Here is a 25,256-nt window from a genome sequence, read left to right as displayed (position 1 = left end):
AATATTTTGAAGTATAACTGTAAAATCAATAGTAGATTTATTCTTAAAAGGGATATTACTTCAAGAAACTAGCACCTCACAACTAGATACGGTGTTCGTGTAACCTCCTAAAGAGCCTTGAGGGGTGGACGTGCCACTGCGAAGGCTAGCTCGTACACAGCGCAGCTAGCTGCAGGCGGAGTAGACTGGAAACAGGCGGGCCCGAAGAAAAAAATCGCCGTAGATGTAGCTTCCTTGCACCGATAACATAGTCTGCAAAATTACGAAGCTAACAAGGTAGGTTTAGGTTCGCAACTTTCTTCTCAGCGTGTGTTTTTAACGTCGGAAAAACGGCGATCTTTGCATGGATGTGGGAGGGGGGCGTTTTGACAGATATTTGGGTGCGGGTGGGCCGTAGTACACAACTGTCATGTACATGCTTGTAACATGATGAAATGCCAATTTACAACGGTTGCAAACCTACTTCTAAATGCCACATAAAATGCAGTACATTTTTAACAGCCACAAGCCGCTTTGTACTCGATTCCAGGGGGTTTAAATTGCAGGATGTTGTGACCAGATGATGCCTAACGTCATCTTGGAAAGCTCTGGTTTGAACTGTGTTTTTCAGTCCAGCTCAAATTCTGTTTAGATCACGAAATAGGATCCTCAATGAAGTACTTTGGACCGACGTAGTTATTTCCATTTACTACAGCGTTTGTATATGCACGATAAGTGAAGAGCGGCCTAAAATGGAACCAGCCGTTTCCTACCTGGCCGAAGAAACTCTACTCTACTCTACTCTACGATGCAAATGCAGAGGCATCATAATGTGTTTACCGTACTCTGAGATAGTATCTGGCCTTAATTAGATTAAAACCCCAGTGCTGGTAGTGTAATTGATCCAGACGTATGTAAATTTTGTTTGCTTCAAGATTAAGTCTAGATTTCCCCATGTTTGGTTTTGTTTCGGACTAGGAATAGAGGGAAAATCGCCTTTGCAATTAACGCTAAAATTTATGCAAAAATTATTGTCAAAATCTGCAAAATTTGTTTTAAAGAAAAGAGGTTTAAACTTCCAAAATAGGATGTTACTGAAAAATTATGTTAGGTCAATGTAACTTGGTTGGTTGCAAAAGACCTCCATTTGAGAAATTTGGGGTAATCACCCAGAAGAGGCTTCAAATCTGTAGACACGAATCACGTTGGGTCACATTGTTCAACTTTTAAACCGGCCTAAGGCATTTTTGATCTTGCTAGTCAAGATTTTAAAAATCTAGCCCAACTAATTCAAAAGTCTTACAGTATTTCTACTTCGATCAAAAGAAATAGTGTACAACAAAACTTTTTGAAAATCATACGCCTTGCTGGCAGAATTTAAAACTGTTTTTAGAAACCAAGGAAGTTGATGCGGTCCATTTGTAAGAAAACAATTGGTTATCAGTGTCTTAAGCACAGTGTAAGTAGATACCTACATCCTGTGGGACAACTGACATATCAAGTTACAGTCTGCACAATGTAGGTCTGTCATGGTAGGTATTCCAACGCTACAGCGAAAATGTTCTACCGCATGGCGACAGTGAAATTTGTTACCATCTTTCCATGTTCGCGGCGCAAAGATAATTCCCCTAAAATAGCCGTGTTGTACATGAAAATGAAGCATATAAACTTGTCTCTCCAGAAATGCCGGTCTTGGGGTTCTACGATCCCGAAAACTCCAGAAATTGGCCGATGAAAACGGCTCTGAGTGACCCGGGCGCGCGCCTCGCCGAACGCGGGCTCCATTTTGCCTGCAGCGCCCGGGGGAACTCCCGTCTTTACGGCGCCTGCGCGTTGCCGTCCTCAGCACCAGTAGAGTAAAACTAGCATCATATTCAAGAGCAGATTACGAGCTTTAAAATGATACCGGTGACAAGTACACACCATGAAAATTCGGGGTAGAAACGGCGATTCAAAAATTTTGGAAATTTTCATTTTCTAAAACGAACGTAAAATTTAAGCCGTTCATAGTTGTCACCGGTGTCAAAATAACGGCAGAAAACAGAGCTTTCTGATGATGTAATCGGTTTCTCCCTTGAATGTACGTCCGCGAATCGCGAGCTCCATTTTACTGAGGCAAACAAAGGGTTTGTTTACGTCTCGCGCGCGTCGCGCCAGCGCGCGAAAATCAAGCTTGCGCGTCGTCTGCTAGAGCGCAGTTTGCCCATAGAGCGGCACAAATGAATTGTTTTCTACACCATGGAGCCGGAATTTCAAGGTAAACTAGAATTTTGTGCATTTTGGTGTGCTGACATACAGTTTGAATTGTATTTTTTTGCAACTTTCATACAAGAAGTTAATAAATAGATAAGAGAGTGCATACATTGTCTTGCAGCTGATTGAAATGCTTGACTGTATTTTAGCATTTTTTCTAGTGGTCATAGCATTTTTATTAATGGAAGAGTGTTACTTGCCACAAGTTAAAATACATTGTGTTTCTTGATTGTTGAACTTGAAGGTAATAACTTAGTGTGAAACCTATGCCCAATTTTTTTTTTTAAATTCCATATCAGTATCTTAAGGTTCTGTAATTTTTTTTCTATGAAAGAATATTACTTGCCTCAGGTTCCAAGTGGGAAATACCTTGTGTATTTTTTTCATTTGTCGAACTTGATGGCACCGCTGGCCCCCGGTTAGGGGTCATAGCGTGGAACCTATGCCCAATTTTTCCAAAAATTCCATTGCAGTATTATCTCTGAAAAGTCTCACAGAATTCAACTTTCTGTAAGAATTTTTTTGATGAAGAATGTTACTTGCCTTAAGTTCCAAGTGGAAAATACAATAACATTGTGTATTTTTATCATTTGTCGACTTTGCATGAACATTTCTTTACAGTATTTAAGTCTTGTTTTTAGGAAAAAAATGTTCCTTGCCTCAAGTTCCAAGTGGAAAATACCTTGGGTATTTTTTCATATGTTGAACTTGATGGCACCGTTGGCCCCCGGTTAGGGGTCATAGCGTCGAACCTATGCCCAATTTTTTCAAAATGTTTATGAAATTGTTTATTGACGAGAGTAAATAAAAAGGGGCAACGAGAAATAATTTTCAGTCGCTAAGCCACTAATTGGTTTCTGGTTGGATGTGATCACAGGAAAGCTACATTTAACTTACAACAGTATTTAGGAAGTTGTTATTGAATAATTAAGTTCAAAGTAACTTTCATGACCATCGATAACAAAAAAGATTATAATTGCCAGTATGCAGATTAGTTATTGATAAAACCGTTCGTATTTTCCTTGTCAGGTAAAACACTGGAGAGTCTGTTGGACTCACCTGGCAGGAAGTTCCCATCTGACACAGTTGCAGGTGTTTTAGAGGTAGTATCGCTGATAGACAAAAGTGACAAGTACACCTGGGATCACTTTACAGCATGGCACAGAAAGCAATTCCCAGAGCTTGGAACAAAAGCAAAGGCAACTGTGCACAAGCAAGTTCAGAAATTAAACTTTAATTGTTTCAGTGCTTTTTGTGCCATTGGGTGTTTTGCTTGACTTTGCTGGTCTAGGTAGAGTAGCAAAAATCATAAAACTGCTGTACTTACCTGAAATATTATATTCTTGTCTCGAGTACTATCAAGAGCCAGTGTCCTACTGACCAGGTGAGTTTGTCGCAGTGTGGTACAGCGACCTCCGCGACAAGCTAATCTGGTACCCAGGATCAGTGGTAGAAGAGGGTGTTGAAACAGTGACACTTACCTTCTTTCATCCAGTTGCAGGTATTTATCTGTTTGTTCAAATCTTAACTCCAGATTTTCTAGATGTATCTTACAGAGTTCAGTCACATGCAGTCTGATTCTTTCTTCACAATCACATTTACTTGACTGTCATAAGTTGAGAAACAAATATGTGATACAAATCAGTGGAACGATGGTGTGGTACATTGTACTAGGATAGATCGTCATTGACGCAGATGGACTAACATAATCTCCATGTTAGACACAGTCATATTTACTAAAAGCAAAAGAATGTATTTTTCAGGAGGAATGTACCAACTGGCAACTCCCAAGAAGAAGTTTGTCTTGAAGAATGTAGATGTCACGCCAATAAGTGGAGGGAGATATTGGGTGGTGGAGGACAAACTGAAAGTTGACAAGTTATGCAGCCAGTTCCACTAACTGACTGAGTATTACGTTTGTAAGAATAAATAGTAACGACAGTTGCTATCATAGAAAAGGGTTAAAAGTAAGCTTGTTTTTATAAAAGGTTGTGTACATTGTATCAACTGATGATTAGATAAATCAAGTAAAACTATGTGCATGTACATCCAAGAAATCTGTGTACGTTGTGTTTACTGAAGACAGCCTTTGACCTTGAATGTTTGATCGTGTCATAAATGCAGTGTTTACATTGTTTACCCGTAGTAATATTTTATCTCTTGATAGTTAAAAAGAGCCAAAGAAGATAGTAAAAACATGTAATGTATTGTGAAAGTGTAAAGTTGTGCTGTTAATGTATTGTAACATCATGACTCATCAAATAATGTGACATATGTACGCAATCTTACCTTTGACTTTGACTGAGTTGACCTTGTTATTAAGGCAGTTAACATAGCTGACATTCTGTTGATGTAACATTTTCTAGTAATAGAAGATGACATAATGCTGTACATTGTAAAAGTATTTGAAGTATCATATGCACCCGGTGCCTGGCACAGTTACTGTAATACTGATGTATACTGGCAAAACACCATAGGCTGCAACCAAAAATGTGACTTGTTTCCCCTTAATTTAATCATTTTTTAGAATAAGTACAGGTAAGATGATTGTTCTTGTTTAAAGAACACAAGTGGGTGTTGTTGTGTGTGAAATATTGGAAGACAGGGTTGCTCCTGTGAAATGATACAGTTGTGTGAACTTTGGAGGATTTTTCCTTCTCCAGGGGTCAAAGGTCACGCTGCCACCTGAGTAATTTGGTGTGAGAAGCATACTTTGACCCTGTGAAAAAAGACATAATAAAATGATATCAAAGTTTGAGACCTTATGGAGTGATTCTAAGTAGTCCATATTACAAGTCTATAAGATAGAATAAGCTTTTCAGCCTTTACTTACCTTTTTATCACCCCTCAAAAAAGGCATTTTTGTTCATTTTCATGTAAATTGTGCGGCCGGCCGTTTGTGAGGACAGATTTTGGCAACTTCAAGGAGCCATATCTCAGCAACCGTTCAAGATATTTGCTTCATTTAAAAAGTATTTTACTTCTCTTGATCAGCTCTTTCAGAAACAGTAAAAATCTGCATTGTACTGTGTCTCTGAAATTTTGGTTGGAATACCTAGTCATGGAACATTTCTCACAAACACTGAAAACAGGAAGAGAGAAGATGGCGTTGTTTCACATGTACAACCATTACCAATTAAGGAAGTATTGGTAATTATGCTGGTTTGAAATATGTTAATCTGTTTTCTGCAAGGTATTTAATTACATTTAATGCTGAGCCTTTACTCTTTCAAATTACAAGTTGTTAAGATTTTTTTTGCAAACTGAAAAAAAATTCCCTGCAAAAAGCAGGTTGCAGGTTGGAAATGCAGGTATTTAAACCATATTTCAAGCCATTTGGCATTCTAATATAAGACGTGCTTTACATTATGACTCAATATCTTCCAGAATTTTATTATCTACATGTTGTTATAAAGCTGAGTAACATTTCTAACTCGATTTGGTGATTTAATTAGTTGGAATTTTATCAGGTTATCCCATGACTCAAGAATGTGTGAGCACATTGCGGATGGCGTAAATCCCGACCTGTTAAATTTCCCAGCATTCCAAGTCACTATATCCTTGGCCTGAGGATGAACTTGTGGAAGAGTGTGTATGGGGTTTAGGGAAAGTCTTATTTGTTGATTTCATCGCACAATATGTATGTGTTAGGTTTGTTCGTAGCTCCCATATGTAGCCTCTTGATGAGGCCCAGCTGGAGTGTTCTCAGCCTTTGTTTTGAATTCTGCGGAAATTTGTTTCAGGTACTGTGCGAAAACAACATTGTTTTACCAAGGTTGTTCCAATGTGTACTAATCTTATCTTTCAGAAGCCTATTGTGTTTGAAAATAATATGCATTTGTACAATATATTCATCAATGTTTGCTGATATGAATTAGAAAATTGGACGAACTGTAAGTTAATTTTCATGGAACATATAATTTTTATAAAGAGAATGGGGTGGATTTTTTTAGGCAAATTGACAAGGGTACAACTCATACTAGTCATAGATTTAAAAAAAATAATGATTATTAAAAGGGGCTTTTGTATAAGATAATTGGGAGTTTTATGCACAAGCACATGCATTAAGTCCTATAAATACACACTTATTGTTTAATGACACATAGAATACTAGTATATGGTACTAAGTAAACAGATCTTGAAATGTTTCAGTGTCTGTTATACTACTTTTATCCCTAAAAGGCATTTACCAAAGCTACCAAACCCATTTCGGCTGACACTCTACATAGTTATGTAATGACAGCACTGTGGATACGCCATGCTGCACGGGTCAACCAAAGTCCAGTTTGTTTTGTTGGATCTTTAATATTCAGGATGTAAATGATGCTAAATCAGTGCATTGTTGTATCAGTCTCTGTTTACGTACCGACTGTTAACACAAAACTTCGGCATGCGGTTTGATATCCCTGACAAGAAGACACCACTGTATTTGCTCACAAGTTGGCATCTATGCTAATCTATCAGGCACATGTTAGGAAGAGGAAGAGTGTAGCGTTTTCTTACTGGCCTTTTTTGTAAAGCCAGTAGCTCTTCGCACATCCAAATATGGTCTTGTTCCCCAAAGTATGGTTTGACAGAAGGCTGTTCAGAGGTTATGAGGAAATATTACTTCCATTCCATCCGCCAAATTAAAATCATTGTGACATGTGGAAAGAAAATTCAAATATTTGATATACAGTAGCAATAAACTTTGATGTCATGATCAGCTTTTGTCAACATTTGAGACTTTTTCAGTCGTTTGTTTTTTTAGTAATTTTGTATCAGCTACATGTTGGATAATCAATTTGTTTTGGTTAACTATTAGCTGTCACCATCTCAATTCTTTTCCAATACAGTGTGAAATATCATTGTTTTTATTCTGAATCAGATCATTGAATGAATTGAAAAGGCTGTTGTCTTATGTAAACACAGCTTAGTGCTTGTAATATCAAGAAAAAAGACAATACATCAATCTGGTTATGACATTATTGTTGGTTTAACTAACAATAGTGGGTCTCCTTTATATTCAAATATTGTTACAATTGCTACATGAATGTGTGTTAAAATATGCAGATTAGCTGGTAATTAATTGTGTTTGGATGCCCCCACAGTATGTTTGCTCTGAAAACAAAGCTTATTTGAATAAGCTACAGGTCTTATTTTATATCTTATCATGTACAGTGTACTTTGGCCTTTTTTGGTGAAGATATTAAAGTCCAAAAGACAGTGAGTGACTGTACATGTGAGTAGGCTAAGTTATAGACCGACTGTCGACCCTAACTGTCAGTAGACATACAGTTACCACAGGCAGTACGTCTACCTACTAGTAGGTACATAAAATTTTCCTGAAAATTAAAATTTTTCAATGAAATAGTAAGTTTATTCGTTTTGATAGAATTCCATAAATCAGTTCCAACACAAATTATTTTTTTAGACCAGTCCTCTATAGCTAGTTTCTTCAGGGTGATTTCTCAGAACATGTGTTAGAAAACAGTTGAATTCTTTTATAGTATTACAGATGAACTTTTATGCTAATGCTTTGTTTCCGTTTCAGATACAGAAATGAGCAACTGTAGCAGTGGAAACTGGGAGCGACTGCAATAGTTTCAATCAATCAATCCATGCTTTGATTCAAGATCAAACCGGTACAAACTCGATCCACAGCACCATGGCAGACATACAAGAACAGGACTGTTCTAAACTCGCTGTCATCGCGAAGGAGCAACATGACAACACCAGCCAGAACAACAACCGGCACAGCGAGGAAAACCATCAGAACATCCAACAGATCGCCAAGTTGTCGCTGGCACCAAGCTCGGGCGATACCGATAAACTCGACAAAACCGTAGGTATACCAGAGGGCGTAACATGTCAATGCGGCGGCGATTCAACCAACCAAGAACTGCAAGCAAACGGCGCAGAGTCCTTGACCAAAAGGATGCCAAATCTACACCTAGAGTTGGACCTGGCTGAAGCTATCATAGATAAACACAAGAAGGCAAACACAAGACATTCGAGAAGTAAAGAAGAAGACGCCATGCCCCCTCCTAAACAGTCCTGGCTCCTCAGACTGTTTGAGTCCAAGATGTTCGACATGTCGATTGCCATATCTTATCTGTATAATTCAAAGGAGCCAGGAGTACAGGCATATATTGGTAAGTGTACATCTAGTCCTAATAATATGTTGATATTCTATCTTCTTCTAAATAATCATTGGAATCAGGCTTTTGGTTTTACTTTAGCAAAATTACCAAGAAAGCTCACTACCAATATGGTTAAAAAGTCCCAAGCTTGAAATGTGTAGTTTCAATTCAAATGTTAATCTATGCAAGAGACTATACTAACTAATGTGGAAAAAATGTTTGGGTGTATGTACTGGTCACATGAAATACATGTAAGTAAAAGTGAGCCATGTTACACTGAACAGTATTAAAGCCCCTGTCACAAATAACAAATTCAAATTCAGCTCGGCCAACATGTTGGCGAGCTTCAAATGTGCATTCTCGGCCGAAGAACGGCTGACGTCCTGTCGATTACGCGGGCTTCGGGCGATTTTTAGAAATAAAAGTTGATCCAAATATTGGCCTTTTACCAGGTTAGTCGATACCGACTTCGTCCATATCCAAGAGATGGTACCATCTCATGGGGGATTTTTAGTCTTAAGTGTTCAACGGACGTTGCCCAAGATTTTCATTGGAAAATATGGTCGGCGCTCGGGCGATTTAGAAATTCGTCGAGCTTCGGGCGATGTACAAAGTCGGCCAACGCTCGCATGAATTGTGCCGTCGGCTTTAGCAATCTTTGCTGTTTTATAATGACAGTTAATCAAACGTTCCTTGTTTTTGTATTTCACTGATAATATTTCTACTTTTTCTGCCCATTCTAGGGAACAAGATGTTCAGTTTTATCCAGGAGGATGTTGATTTTTACCTGCCTCAGCTGTTAAACATGTACATTCACATGGGGGAAGACATGGCAGACGCACTGCACCCGTACATAGTCGCAAGGTGGGTGAAATACTGAACACGCATATGCATATTTGTGTGTGAATGAGAAAATCTACAGGTGACATCATCATGCAGTTATAAATGTTAGCATGGATGTTAATGGCACCCAGAGCATGTTATGAGGCTTGAAACTTGAATGAAAGAAACAATAATTTCTAGTCATTCCTACAGATAGTAAGTTTCAATAACACTATACCATTACATATCAAAATTAAAGGAGCAAAGATACGATGTTGTTGTGTGGTGAGAACTGATAGAAAATCCATGCCCTAATAGACTGATCCTGACTGTCCATCATAATTGACGGAGGTATGGTATCGATCTATTTACACTAGGCGCATGAAATTAAAAGATCACCATGTAGCTTATTTTTGTGCCGCTTTTGAGCACTTTTGATAAGAATTTGCACGCAAATGTGGTAAACATTGGCTTTAAATGTCAATTTCCTTAAGATTACAGCAACTAGAATATTTCTAGTTTCAAGCCTCATAAAATGCTCTGGGTACCTTTAACATTGTTACTGGGATTCGCTGTACTGCAATGGATAGCGCAAAATGTACATGTGTGACTGTGTATTATCAAATTGATTTTAAACCTCCTTGGTATTATCAAACCTCAAATAACCATAATTTATTCATGAATTCCAGGTGTAGAGGAGGTATAAACTTCTCACTTCAGTCGTCGTGGTTACTGGGAGCTTTCTCCGCCGATGCCAGACGACATTCAAGGTAAATTGTTACCTCAGCCAAACCCTGTATTTGGCAAGCAAACAGACTTTGTCACCGAGAATAAGCATATTAATAATTGTTACAGAAGTACAGACTGTGATTGTTGTTGTTTAGACCCTTATCCCATTATACAACAAGGCCACCAGAGATGTCAGACTTGCAAAGGAAAAGGAAAGTGATCTCGAACCAGTTTAGCTCAAATGAACTCAATGAACAGATGAGCTAATCTTCCACTGGTCATGACAGAGAAGACAGATGCTATATTTACAGGTTCATTGTAGCTCTTTTCGACAAGCACAATGAACAGTGGACCACGGCTTAACGTCCCGTCCTAAGGACTGCGACCCTTTCCGGTAGCGTGCATGTCGGGTGAGCGACACAGCCGAGATCGAACCCAGGGCTTCTAGTTCCAGAGGCAAGATCGCTAACCACTGGACTACGCACGCTACCTTTAAAATTCACAATGTGTACAATGCAGCATTGACGTACTTAGTACATCCTCGAGCTCAGAGCTGGGTTGCAAAACAGTTTACGGGGCGAAGTCTGCCATCTCTGATTGCCTTTAATTTTATGAATGGAATCACCTCTAGTTACTTGCATTTTTTTTTAAAACAGAATGTTTTAACTACAACTTTGCAAATTCAAAGTTGTTTACTTTTGAATAATTTACTCCAGGGGTATCAAGTTGCGGAAGCTGATCCTGTCGGAGGAACTGCGTCCCGTCCGTACGAAGCGAGAGGTCCTGAGACTCCCGAGTCCCACCAGCCCGACGACTTCTCCCACGAAACGCACGCACCAACGCTCACGGTCAGACTTCGCTGCGGGTAAGACGGGACTCAAATCTTTGTTTTTAGTTTATGTGAAGAATGTGACTAACTGCAATTGGTGAGAAGAAACACAGTATTGGGTTGTATGCAAGACTTAATGCTAAATGTAGATTAAGAAAATGGAAGCCTACTGGCCATTGTCTTGCCATAAAAATGCTGTGCACACACACACACATACATAAACACACACAGAATTAAACATACAACCACACACACACACACACATGCATGCACACATGTACACTACCACACCACATGCAAAAACAAGTAACATATTATCTGTCTTGTATTATTTTCAAGTCCCTTAATTTTCCTCTATTTACTCCAAAATGCCCGATAATATATATATAAACAATGCACAGAAAAAGTATGATTATATTCAATATCTATCACTAAATTGTTTGAAGTTTTGAAGTAGACAAAAGAGTTCTCTAGTCATAAACTTTGTTAAACTTGCATGCTGTGTCTTTTAATTTCTTGGAAATTTCAGACTTTTCTTATACATAATGAGGTTTTGCAAAGTATGCTTTACTTGCTTAAAATTGCGCTTTAAGCTTTCTACTAATTCCAACAATTCTAAAACTCTGCTTAATTAACAAAACTAATGATCCTTTCAGCAATGATGGTCAGTTCGATAACCTTGACGATCATACGCGGTAGCAAGGTCGTGGGAAGGGCGCACGATGACAGCCTGATATCGGGGGAGTCTACGCACTCAGGCTGGTTGCCTTTTCGTTTTGTTGCTGTCACCTTGCAAGCCTGGTGTCTTTCACAGCGCTAAAACTCGCCTAAAGCTAGCCTGGTCACCCGCATAATATTCAGCTTAATCTTCTTTTTTGGCAGTCCAGTCTCGGAAGACTAAATAAGGTCTTAAAACATTGGTTCATTAATGGCATCCTAGATGTATATCAGAAACATGATGCAAAAGAGACAAATTTACCACAAACCCTCTATAATGCAGAACAATCAATAAATCATACTGTTTTTTCATCAATTCTTTTTGTTTACCAGTTGTAACTTTAGGAAGAAAATAAGAATTATAACTAGAACTCAGATCATAACCTCAATTTGAGCTTCTAATGAATAAAAGGATCAAAATAAAGAAACAAAGAAAGAATCAAAGAAACAAACAAAAAACAGTTTCTTGGGTGATCAGGATAATCTTGCTATCTAATGGTGGTGGTACTTTGCATTCTACAACTTATTACACTATCTTATTAAAACATATTCAGTGCCTTGCATGTTAATGTTAAATTTCTCTATATGAAGCACACATCTAAGAGAAATTTGTGGCCGTAGTGACATAAAGACAGAAAAATTCAATCACGTGAATCACATTTTTGAAAACTCCAGCATTATCTTTACTTTTACAATGAGCAACATATATAAGGCTTGAAGCTTTTGTTATTTGTTTGTCAAAATGTGATAGACACTCTTTCAGTCTTTCTGCATTATAACTCTTTTCCTCCCTTTCCTGTCTTCAGTTATGCATCCTGTTGTTCCTGACAATAGATTAAATGCATACTTTTGAACTATGATAGCTATAAAATGGGCAAGAAATGAAACCTACCATTCTTTCCTTGTTTTAGCTGGGCATGCTGTACCAACAATACCATCACTTTAAACTCTTTGTTGCATGTTGTTGAACTGTAGCAAGAGTCAGCAAAACTCTTTGTTGTTATTTCTAACCCAAACTTTTCTCCTCGGCGTATCCAGCCATGATGACGGGTCCGGCCGCTCTACCCAGCATTAAGCGGAGCAACAGCATCAGTAAGGTCACGACCGGTGACCTCACCACGGGACGCGCCTTTGACTCCGGCTGTACGTGTTTCGACAGTACGACGGGCGTAATGAACGACCTGTTCGGGAAACCTACTGAGTGTATATGCAATGTGAGTAACAGGAAGAGACATTTGGCAAGCTTGGTTAACCTTTAGCACACTGAAGTAGCCGTTTGGCACCCTATTCCTTATTGGGTACAGAGTTAGGCAGCAGGGAGAAGGTTAATATCATTGATATCAGTTGGATTGATATGTAGTAAAATAGATATTATATTTCAGACAGATCATCAGTAAATAATAGGATACTTTCTAAAAAGAGTAATGCATGAGATTAAATATGTAAAGTCTGCCAAGAAAATAATCCAATGCGCAAAAGGTATCATTAGTTAACAGAAATGTTACCCTTTTTGAAATATTTCACTATATCTGTTATATATTGCAGAAAAAGTAAACGTGGATGATTCTAACAGTGGAAAATGTACCTTATTCCAGGCTCCTCGACTCCAGCCCATGAGAGAGTTCATCAACGCACTCATGGCCATTGGTAGTAGACTACAGGGACTCGCAACCAGAGAACTCAGAAGTAAGGATAATTCAGGGTTCTAGCTAGTGCATTTAAGCATAACACTATAATTTGTGACCAACACACTAAATTAGTATTTTGTAAGAATTTATTTGTCTATTACTACACTACTTGCAGGAAGTTAAGACAAAATTAAGTAATTTTTTCGTTTCAAGGCATCCTCATTTGAGGTGAAGCATGATGCTTTTTCAAGTAGCTAGTGGTAGCGCAATGCGGCTTCGCCGGCTTGGCCAAGCAGACCAGGTCACCCATACTCTTCTCAATAAGTGTGTTGAGTTCTTTTACGTGCAGAGGTTTGACACTTGAGGCTAATGCCTGAAGCTCCCTCATACACGGGGACGCCGGCTTTACGTCACCATCCGAAATGACAAATGCAATCCCTTACAACATGTCCGAGCTGGAGTCGACCCCAAGGATCGAACGCGGGCCCCGGGATCCACGGAATTTGATCCAGATGGCGAAGCAGGGGGGTTGTGTTACCGCTTGCGCCACAGGGACGCTGTAATAGCTGTTATTTTAAGTGTTAAATAAAGGAGATGAGTGATGTATGTTGGGGAAACCTATTTCCAGGATGGCTCACGACTAAATAGACTGATGCAAGCTTTTTCTTCTCTCCCCCAGCCTCCAGGTTGTACGCTGAGCTGTCCCTGCTAAACCTGAACCTCCCGGCGCGCGTGTGGCTGCCCTGCCACCCCCCTCAGCACCACGTGGTCCGGATACCACACTCCGCCGCCGTCGTACTCAACTCAAAGGACAAAGTAAGTACAATCAGACCTATTACTGACAGATATTTAAACATTACACACAGCGATAAAAGTATGCTACTCTGGGAAGCTTCCGAACTGTGTCTCTTTATTAACCCGGAAAAGTCAGAACTCGTCATGGAGTTCTCTTCAGACCTGTTCTAGTGACTTCCAACAAACCCACCTACCGTAGGTGTTGCCCATCGCAGGCTGACCATACATTATGGCTGTAATCGACAGTATTGGCATTGCGGCCGGACCGGACATCGTGTGACCACAATGGACAATGACTACTGTAGACTGCATTCTTAAAGCTCATGTCAATGAGAAAAGTCAAAGGGGCCAACAATAAATGACCACTATGGCCAGGTGGCTGCAATATTCAGGTGACCACTAACACAGTAGGTTGGGTTTGACTGTACAATGATTCATGCAAAAACCTGTATTTCCCTTACGGTACATGCTACAGATGTCATACTCGACATGTAGGTAACTTTTTGAAGGTTAAATAGACCTGGACATAACTTATGCTAATGAGGACCTCCTTTCCATAATTCATGCAGAAACTTCATAATTCCCTTACAGTAAATGCTTAGGATGTCATATTTGAGGTGTTAGGTAATGGGAGGGGAATATCCTGCATTTTCTCGAAAATGTTTCCTTACTAGTTTATCCTATTGTTTATGTATTTTCTATGTTGTGCTGTTTTGTCTCCCCCTCTATTCATTTTAATGGTGGAGTCAAATAAAGTAAAGAGGTTTAGATATTGTAATGCAACAGAGTTCTGTTCTTTTTTGTGTTGAAATTTGTAGATCATGATGTTTTTGTTTTTTGTCCCAACAGGCTCCGTACCTGATCTATGTGGAGGTTCTTGAGTGTGAGGACGCCAACACCTGTCCTGTACCAACCAAGATTCTGGAGAACACGCTAAGGTAAACAAAACTAAAGCATCAAAATGCCCACATTTGTATGCATAGGAATGCAGGTAAAATTGGAGCTGTGCAGGTATTTCTGATTTCTACCTAACATTCACTGGTCCAAAGTCGCATCCTATTTCACAGCAAATGGTACCAGGTTGATTTTCAAACTTAGAAGAAGTATTTCGGGGGACTGCTATAGATTTGAAAAGACACAAAAATATATTTACTTGTAAAGTAAATTTTGTACCATAAAAGTAATAATGAAACAAGTAGAGATACATGTACCATTTCAGGGGTTAATCTAAATTAGGAAAGAGGGGCATTGCGCTCTCTTGTTTCAGCCCAGCGCCCCCTTGTCGAATTCAGATTTTAGCTTAATATCCAGCATACAGCCTTCCCTCAGCGATTGATTCTTCCATAAATACATAGAATTTGCTCCCTCGCCTGTGTGTGCTCCCTCTTGTTCAATTTTTCTAGAAAAACCCCTGCATTTTGTGACGCTAGGAATACATGCACTTGGCAGTTGAAGCAACTAGGAGTTACAGGGCTCGAAATAATGGGTGCATGTGCACCTGTGTGCACCCAAAATTGAAGCCGTGCACCTAATTTTTGACTGTGGGTGCACCAGTGCACCTAGATATTTTGGTAGACTATAAGGTAGAGGTACTATTGTACACTGGTATAGAAAACATTCTTGATATTCTAGTATCTGAAAAAGTAATATAACCTTTGTTGTACTTATATGCTGTATTACTTCTTTGAGTTTTGAAGTTAGGTATAAAATTACAGATTGAGGTTCTAGACTTAAATATGTTTTGCTGACATTCAGCTTTATATTATGTGGTGCACCCAAAATTGTTTCTGTGCACCTAAATTTTTTGCTTGGGTGCACCAGTGCACCTATTTCCAAAAATGAATTTTGAGCCCTGAGTTATGTTTGTTGTACCTAATTTTTCTACTGGTAAAAATACTGTTTATTCTCGCAGGTATACCAGGTCTGAGGAGAATCTCCAGGAATATTTTAACTCGGACAGTCCGGTCCATGCCTTCACGGTCCACCCTAATTTCGATCAGGATGACGACTGCTGGTCTCAGGACGATATTGATCTGCAGCTGCAGTACGGAGACACACAGGTAGGGGGCGGTACAGCACATGTCCCAAATAATGCTAGGGTCACATTTCCAATCTGGGGCCCGACCGGGCAGTCTCAGAAAACGAACTGTATGATATAAAAGACAACAAAAGACACAAAACCGACCAAAAATTATTTAAGCGCATAGCTTGTACATATTTATCAATATTCACTTTAATTTTTCCTTTCCAGGCCCCAGTTAGGAAATGTGACTCTAGAATAATCCTTGGAAAGGGGCCTAGGTGTGTGGGTGACTACACTAATGAAATGGTTTTACCTTCCACTAAAATCTTTCTTAACCATATTAAGAACGAAATCACAAATGTGAGTCTTGGAGAAATGATCTTCTTTCAGTGATCACATCCAAAGCACTCCCTAGAGGCACATAGACGACAAAAACTGACGACTCTAAACCTTCACAAAAGAAAATAGAGTATTGGAAGCAGGTATGAACTGGTGGCAAATTGTAAAAGTAGAAGATAACTGTCCATTTAGTCAGTTTTCCATTATCCTTTGCTCCACTGTCCTTCCTTTAGTACTTGACCTTTAACCTGTCAGTGACCCTTACTTTGCTGGTGACCTTTTAACATGAAGGTGACCCTTACCCAGATGGTGACCTTTAACCTGTTGGTGACCTCTAACCTGTTGGTGACCTCTAACCTGTTGGTGACCTTTTACCCTGATGGTGACCCTTACCCTGTTGGTGACTTTTGACCTGTATCTGCCAATTAAGATCTGCACACACAATGCAACAAGTTTTAGTTAACAATCTTCACTGATCAAAGATAACATAATTTTATTAAAATCTCTGATGCATATTTTTCAGAATTAACATAAAAGCAGTAGAGCTACAATAAAACTCAACTGTCAAGTCCCCTGAAATTCAGTTCCTTTCCAGGTAGTGATTATAAGACCTGATTTATTCCAGGATATGCGAATCAGGATTGATCCTGGTTCGCAAATCCTTGAATGAACGCCGCGTAGGAGATTTAGTCCTGATCGGCGAACTGGGATTGTACACCCCCCTTTTGAGCTTGATTTGTACCATTCATACAAGAATTGCAATCCCTGTGGTTGAATGAATCCCGATTTGCAAATCCTGGTATGAACAGGGTTTAAGTTTTCTTCTCCTTTTCATTGGTCCACAATCTTCCTGTGTTGTTTGCTGTAGAAATCGGTGTCCAGTGACAGCGTGTCGCAGTTTTCCATCGAAAGCTCGACGAGTAACGACAGCAGAGAGCCGCAGTACATTGCAGCCGCGGACGTCAGGAGACGACTGTCCGAGAACCTGACGACACCCCCAACCAAGTTCAAGGTCAGTACAAGCTGTATTCTCAATTTCCTAGAAAAGCAAGCTAAGAATCTACATGTAGAAATATTAGATAAAAAAAGTAGTATATACAAGACAGTTTAAGATATGTACAAGTTGTACTGAAATGAATATTCAAACTTTTTCAGAATCTGGAATATCTACAATGTAGTATATTTATTTTTATTCATTTATTCTTTGACTCAGGCCAAAGGCCCATATAAAAACAAAAACAAAGACAATTTACAGACATCTACATTTAACAACAACGAGTATAGAATGTTAGAAACACATTATCATGCAGGTCTTCTTTTAGATTATTTATTGAGAGATTGTTTGTTGTAAGGAACTTTCCCAATACATGGTGTTCAACTATGTATGTTGTTTTCTTTGTTTGTCGCACGTCTTACTCTAACCCATAAGAATTTCGCCTGGATATTTTTCTAAAACCCAGAAATATGCACGGCTAATATTTTTTCCCAATCGAAGCAAAACCTGACATGCCTGCTTTAGACTCATATAACATAGCAGTTATCTTCGTAATGAGTGCATGGGAAATTGAAATACAGAACTGTACACTGTCTGAGTGAAAAGATTCTGAAATGTCTGTTTTATTCAAACGTCAGCGTGACCCAGAAGACCCGTCGGCTGCCGCCCTCAAGGAACCCTGGGAAGACAAAGTGCGGCGGATTCGTGCGACGTCGCCGTACGGACACTTTCCCAACTGGCGGCTTCTGTCAGTCATCATCAAGTGCGGAGACGACCTCAGACAAGAACTCCTCGCTTTCCAGGTCCTAAAACAACTACAGGTAGAGAACTGTTTGATTATTTGGGCTTATCACAAAGTGAAAGGGCGGGCAAAACAGGTGCATGTGCACCTTTACAAGTCACCCTCCCACAGTGTCAGTGCTTACTTCACAAAGCGGAAACACTCATCTGTTGAGATTTGAATTTAAAGAGCCAAAGCCAAAGGGATGTACTAAGAGAGGGACCCTTGAAAAAGTAGACTTGCTTGAGATGTGGCTCTCCCCAAACACGGGACCTCCATTTAATGTCCTATCCGAGGGACGTCCCTAACCAAAGCTAGGTACTCATTTTCACCTGAGTAAAGTGGGGAAAGTCGTGTTAAGTGCCTTTCCCAAGGGCACAACATCAACGGGACAAATCAGGGAACCCCGGCTTCGAACCCGGTATCTCTGGGTTCTGGGACACAAACACCCTGCCAGTGCGCCACCGCGACCTCACAAACTCATGCCTTCACTCCCATCGCTCAGTGACCAATGTCTGCCTTTCTTTCTCTCTCAGAACATCTGGAAGGAGGAGCATGTCCCCCTGTGGGTCCGGCCGTACCACATCATCGTGACCTCCGCGGACAACGGGATGATCGAGCCGGTCCTGAACGCCGTCTCGCTGCACCAGATCAAGAAGCACAGCCAGCTCTCGCTCTTCAACTACTTCCTGCGCGAGTTCGGAGACACCAACTCCGAGGAGTTCCTGACAGCGCAGAAGAACTTTGTGCAGAGTTCGGCGGCGTATTCTCTGGTGTCCTACCTGCTGCAGGTTAAAGACAGGTCAGTTTTTTTTATTATTTTTTTTATTGAGATCTTAGTTCACTGTTAGTAAGGCTACACATGTGCAGATTTCAGGGTCGTACTCTCTGGTGTCCTACCTGCTACAGGTTAAAGACAGGTCAGTTTGTTTATTTGTTTGTTTTATTGAGATCTTAGTTCACTGTTAGTAAGGCTACACATGTGCAGAGTTCGGCGGCGTATTCCCTGGTTTCAAACCTTCTGCAAGTTAAAGACAGGTCAGCTTGTCTGTTTTATTGAGATCTGAGTTCACTGTTAGTAAAGCTACACATATGCAGAGTTTGGCGCCTTATTCCCTGGTGTCCTACCTGCTGCAGGTTAAAGACAGGACAGTTCATAGTCTGCAAGGCTAGAGGGAATATTTAGGCCCATATCTGTATACTATTATTAGCCAGTGTAACCGCCCTTCTGACGGCACAGAAAAACTTCGTGCAGAGTTCGGCGGGGTATTCCCTGGTTTCATACCTTCTGCAAGTTAAATACAGGTCAGTTTGTTTGTTTTATTGAGATCTTAGTTCACTGTTAGTAAGGCTACACATATGCAGGGTTTGGCGCCGTATTCTCTGGTGTCCTACCTGCTGCAGGTTAAAGACAGGTGAGTTTGTTTGTTTGTTTGTTTTATTGAGATCTTAGTTCACTGTTAGTAAGGCTACACATATGCAGGGTTTGGCGCCGTATTCCCTGGTGTCCTACCTGCTGCAGGTTAAAGACAGGTGAGTTTGTTTGTTTGTTTGTTTTATTGAGATCTTAGTTCACTGTTAGTAAGGCTACACATGTGCAGAGTTTGGCGCCTTATTCCCTGGTGTCCTACCTGCTACTGGTTAAAGACAGGACAGTTCATAGTCTGCAAGGCTAGAGGTTGCACTGAGGGAATATTTAGGCCCATATCTGCATACTATTATTAGCCAGTGTAACTGCCCTTCTGACGGCACAGAAGAACTACCTCGTAGTACCTGTTACAGGTTAAAGACAAGTCACCATTTATGGATCAACGGTGTAGGTTTTTTTCTGAAGAGAGAAGGGGGCACTGCTCCTAAATGTCCTAATCACACGCCCCCTTACCCTGGGGAGCAGATTCTCTGACAAGCATGAAATTCTGATTGACCAGGGTGCTGCTAGGCCACATGTGGCTAGTCTTTAACTGTGACCTGTCTAGCAGTCAGTTTCCCCCTTAGAATGTTTTATATTAAAATTCTCTAAAACTCCATTTTGTAACTACTAGATGCAAGAAATACCAATGACCTAGCCACCTTTCTGCTATATTCATTTTAAAGTGGAATATATGCAACACAATTATTTCAGGTTTGACTAGAATTGAATCATCTTTCCATCACAGACACAACGGCAACATCCTATTGGACATGGAGGGTCATGTGATCCATATCGACTTTGGGTTCATCCTATCCAGCTCCCCGCGGAACCTCGGCTTCGAGAGTTCGCCGTTCAAACTCACGCACGAGTTTGTGGAGGTACGATCCTACAAATACAACCAATAATGTGATCTACAAATACAATATTATCAACTGAAATTCAGAAGGTTTAGATATAATGATAATTATAATTAAAACATGCTGTGAACTTTTACTTACAAGAACAATCATGTCTTAAGAATGTAAGAAAAATTAATGATTCCTAATACATCTTATGCTATTTACAGGTGAAGGAAGATCTGGATGATGACATGTTTAAGTACTACTGTACATTGAGCAACATTTTAGAATATAAAGCTTAAATTAAGATTAAAATATTTGAGAAAATATGAATTTCTTAAGAAATGCTGAATAACGTATGTAAATGTTATATGTCCTAACAGGTAATGGGAGGTCTAAATGGGGACATGTTTAAGTACTACAAGATCCTGATGCTACAAGGGTTCATCGCCGCACGGAAACACATGGACAAAGTGGTGCAGCTCATAGAGATCATGCAGACAGGTATGGGAGGGTTATTTTCTTGTTTGTTTGAATCTTTTTTTTATTCATGAGAAACTCAAATGCTGTGTGGCGCTGAGGCCACTTTTCATTGAGTTAATGATTGAGGAGGTAAGGGTCAGTTTAATATGATGTCATGAGCCCAAATTAACTTGATTTGTAAGACAGGGCTCGAAATTCATTTTTGAAAATAGGTGCACTGGTGCACCCAACCAAAAGGTTGCATAGAAAGAATTTTGGGTGCACCACATGAAATAAAGCTAAATGTCAGCAAAACAATATTTAAGCTTATTATTTCAATCTGTAACCCCATAGCTTACTTCAAAATTTCAAACAAGTAATGCATCAAGCAAAGTACAACAAAAGTTATATTACTCTTTCAGATACTTGAATTTTCAGAATATTTTGTATACCAGTGAACAATATTGCCTCTATGTATACCCCATAGCCTACAAAGATATCTAGGTGCACTGGTGCACCCACAGTTAAAAATTGGGTGCACAGCTCCAAATTTGGGTGCACACAGGTGCACATGCACCCACTATTCCGAGCCCTGTAAGTTTATGTTCAATGATATCAGAAAGGTATACATTTTAATTGTACAAACGTCTTCATTCATTGAACAATACTTATGACGGTTGCTTGTAATCATCACTGTTGTATTTTAGTGTCATTGGTGACACAAACACTTTAAGTGTTACTGTAATTCTTGATTTGGTAACTGTCTTGATTTTATCGAATTTAACGGTCACTATTCAACAGCTAAAACTTCATCATCGCTAATATTTGAGACAGTGATGTTTGTTCCCACCATCAAAATTAAGTGCCGTGACCTACTCGCAACCGCTATATTTTCCTGCTGCTATATTTAAGTGATTTACAGTACTTTAATCCTTTATCTTCCAGGCTCCCAGTTGCCATGTTTTAAGAACGGGGTGAGCACGGTTCGGGGGCTGCGGGATCGCTTCCACATGAACCTGACGGAGGAACAGCTGCAGCTGTACGTGGACAGCATGGTGGAGTCCAGCATGCACTCCCTCACCACCAAACTGTATGACGGATTCCAGTACATCACCAACGGCATCTTCTAGAACACTTTCATGGCCAGAGGATCTTCTAGAACACTTTCATCGCCAGAGGCTATTCTAGAACACTTTTATCGCCAAAGGATCTTCTAGAACACTTTCATTGTTAAGGGGATCTTCTAGAACACTTTCATCGCCAGAGGATCTTCTAGAACACTTTCATTGTTAAGGGGATCTTCTAAAAGACTTTCATTGCCAGAGGATCTTCTAGAACACTTTCATCGCCAGAGGATCTTCTAGAACACTTTCATTGCCAGAAGATCTTCTAGAACACTTTTATGGCCAGAGGATCTTCGAAAACACTTTCATTGTTAAGTGGATCTTCTAGAACACTTTTATGACCAAGGGGATATCTTAAACTCTGTATCCACCAATGGAACCTTCTTGAAGTCTGAACTTTCCTTTGGAATATTCTGAAACACCAGTGAAATCTTCTAGAGCACTTTTGTTGCCAGTGGAAATTCTTCTAAAACACTTTCATGGCCAATGCAATCTTCTAGAGCACTTTCATTGCGAGGGGATCTTTGACAACTCTGTTTTTACCAGTGGAATCTTCCAGAACACTTTCATTTCCAGGGGGATCTTCTAGAACACTTTTATTGTCAGGGGAATTTTCTAGAACTCTGTTTTTACCAATCTTCTAGAACACTTTCATTGCCAACAAAGTCTTTTAGAAAACCCTCATCACCAATCTTCAGCATGTAGAACAACCCTGTCAACAATGGATCTTCTAGAACACTTTCATTCTAGGGGAATCTTCTAGAACTCTTTCATTGCCTGGGGAATCTTCTAGAACTCTGTATTTACCAATGGAATATTTTAAAACAATCTTATCTCATCAATGGGATCTTCAAAAACTCCATAATATTTACCAATGGAATCTTCTAGAACAGTCGCAATATTGTGAATCGGGACGAATAGGTAGCAATTTTATGTACAAAGTGTCCAGTAATTCTTATTTGAAAATGCAAATTGAACTAAGTGTTGGAGATCCCAGTGAATGGTGGGTTCCCTAACTTGAAGCAAAAAAATTCAGTTTAGAGGACCCTCCATTAAAAGTGTTGATCCTTGTTAATCTCCAAGCAGATCTCCATGGTGCGCCGAAAATCGTATATATGCTAACCAGAGAAGCTTCGGTTAGCTGCTACGGGGCGGATTGGAGCTTACCGGCTGACCAGAGCTTCTCTGGCTAGCATATATACGATTTTCGGCGCACCGTGGAGATCTGCTTGGAGATTCGATCCTTGTTGCTGTAAAGAAAAGTGATGTTAAACCGAACACCAAGGTGCTCTGAGAAACACATTCGGAGGTGCCTAGTGAGCGTTCATACTGGTTTTATGAATTTCATACCAATTCGTTAGCCTGGAATCCGCCCTATTCTAGTTCCGGTTTGCTGTAACGATTGCTTTTAAGCAGAATATTCTAGCACTCACCACCATTTAATTGTTTGGTCCTTTCTTCATGCATTATTTCAAGAATCAGATATTTCTCGAAAAAAGTGTAACAGCTCCTGGGATCAAACTTCCAGATGCTTGTTTAAACCTGGTTGCTATGCTGTTATAAAGACTGTGCAACTCGGAGCACATCAGAACAGTTGTCTATATTTTAGGTGAATATTCAAATGCCAACTGTTTCTCTGTTGACGGGTGACACTCAGTTCATTAAGCCGGCGTCACCATTCATGCGAGCGTCGGCCGACTTTGTAGATTGCCCAAAGCTCGCTGAATTTCAAAATCGCCCGAGCGTGGACCATATTTTCCAATGAAAATCTCGGGCAACTTCTGTCAAACACTAAAAACTAAAAATCCCCCATGAGATGGTACTTACCCAGTAAAAGGCCAATATTTGGATTAACTTTGATTTCTAAAAATCGCCCGAAGCCCGCCTAATCGACAGGACGTCGGCCGTACTTTGGCCGAAAATGCACATTTGAAGCTCGCCAACACGTCAGCCGAGCTGAATTTCTTATTTGTGACCGGGGCTTTAGGGAACTGATCAAGGGAGCAGACCGGAGGTAGAATAGGAAAGATAACAGGCTAACGGATTCCATGAAATCGGTGTGAATGTTTAAGGCACTTGACGTTGAACATGCTCAAGCAAGTTACAATGCAAACTACACTGTAGCCTTAAAGGCTGTTGCTTGTTTTATTAGTTATCACATTTATGATATTGTACATAAACATCATATAATGGTATACTGTAACGAGCCAACATGTACACTGTACGTGTATATACTGAATTTACAATTGATAATGTAAAAGTGATAAAGGTCCATGCATGTTATATTGATAACCTATAAACATTTTGAAGTTTTTGTGAGACTTGCTATACTTGACTCTGAACTACAGACTGATGTCATGTTGCACTGTAAGGGTCAAATTTGACCGTTCACCCAAAATAAGATGTTCCATGATTGGTCGAAACTCTTCTCTTTTATATGCAAAAGTTTGAGGCCTGAGGCTACACATAGCACCCAAATCTTATTGTCCCCTTTGAAGGATTTGCTGAAAATGTAGTTCAGAAAAGACTATCTGGTTGGTCAATGCAAATTGCATCTTTTGACTTACGAAAATTTGGACAGTTGCGAGACAAATTCTTCAGAAAATAAGTCATTCGTTTTTTAGAGAAACGGCGGAAGAAATAACATTTAAAATGCTTTTTCTCTCACTTAAAGCAACGGGAAACCAGAGTTTGGTTTTACTATAAGAAACACTTGTACACTAATTAATGTCTTAAAACTAATGTCTAATGTACATGTATATTCAATGTTAAATATATTGATAAATGGTAAATAAGCTCCGACTCTACCCTATGGACCACGCTGTGAATATGTGAAGCAATGATGAATTTATGTCATGGAATAAACACACGGTTTTAAGGGAATGTATGGTCATGTTTTTATTCCAGTAACAAAGAAATCATTCAAGGGGCTAGGTATAGGTCATCTATCATACGAACATATAACAAACATATACAGGATCATATAAACAACAATACACGAGTTAAACATTAAGCCAAGACAGTAACGTTAGTACAGAAGAATGTTGTACTAAGCGAACCGAGTAGAGTCGACTTCTTTTATCTTCTTTGTACAGACAAATTACATTTAGATATTCCAAGTTTGGAAATTTTCTTTGATACAGTAGAGAAGCACACATGTCAAGCTAATTGTAAGTAAAAGTACAATTCTTTTTATACAGTTTACAATCTAATATAACGTTAATTGTCGTCTTCTACTTGATCTATAATTAAGTCGCAATGTTACAAAACTTGTTTGGTTTTAATATTAGATGTGTGCAGATATGGCCCTTGACTGGACTAAATCATAGCTGTTACTGACATCGCATACTCTATTTCGTCTTTCCTTGCACTACTGCTCTATTCCGTGGGGGCGCTGTGAAACAGTCCG

At 39.6% G+C, this 25,256-nt stretch overlaps 1 protein-coding gene across 2 annotated transcripts; it reads left to right on the top strand.

Annotated features, from left to right (window-relative positions):
• The first annotated feature begins 110 nt into the window (after positions 1-110).
• On the top strand, positions 111-24,730 carry LOC136423772 (phosphatidylinositol 4-kinase beta-like). 2 transcript variants are annotated; one of them, XM_066412055.1, is made up of 16 exons: positions 111-276; positions 7,766-8,366; positions 9,098-9,218; positions 9,866-9,946; positions 10,622-10,770; positions 12,490-12,665; positions 13,047-13,137; positions 13,759-13,895; positions 14,724-14,812; positions 15,787-15,934; positions 17,105-17,248; positions 17,869-18,051; positions 18,548-18,813; positions 20,168-20,300; positions 20,645-20,765; positions 21,669-24,730. In XM_066412055.1, the coding sequence occupies exons 2-16, from the start codon at positions 7,880-7,882 to the stop codon at positions 21,851-21,853; spliced, it is 2,511 nt and encodes an 836-aa protein (XP_066268152.1). In that variant the 5' UTR covers positions 111-276; positions 7,766-7,879; the 3' UTR covers positions 21,854-24,730. The 2 variants fall into 2 exon arrangements, with proteins under 2 accessions (XP_066268152.1, XP_066268153.1); XM_066412056.1 differs by lacking the exon at positions 111-276 and adding an exon at positions 7,517-7,537.
• Positions 24,731-25,256: the final 526 nt, after the last annotated feature.

This window comes from Branchiostoma lanceolatum, chromosome 18, assembly GCF_035083965.1.
Source record: "Branchiostoma lanceolatum isolate klBraLanc5 chromosome 18, klBraLanc5.hap2, whole genome shotgun sequence".
Taxonomy (NCBI): Eukaryota; Metazoa; Chordata; class Leptocardii; order Amphioxiformes; family Branchiostomatidae; genus Branchiostoma; species Branchiostoma lanceolatum.
The sequence above is the reverse complement of the archived record's forward strand: the minus strand, read 5'-3'. Positions and strand labels throughout refer to the sequence as shown.

What these genes read in the sequence shown, in the direction of transcription:
- LOC136423772 (XM_066412055.1), top strand. Translation starts at nt 7,880, where the DNA reads ATGGCAGACATACAAGAACAGGACTGTTCTAAACTCGCTGTCATCGCG. An exon ending in CACCCGTACATAGTCGCAAG is followed by an intron (nt 9,219 to 9,865) that starts GTGGGTGAAATA and finishes CATGAATTCCAG; the next exon opens with GTGTAGAGGAGGTATAAACT. An exon ending in TACTCAACTCAAAGGACAAA is followed by an intron (nt 13,896 to 14,723) that starts GTAAGTACAATC and finishes TTGTCCCAACAG; the next exon opens with GCTCCGTACCTGATCTATGT.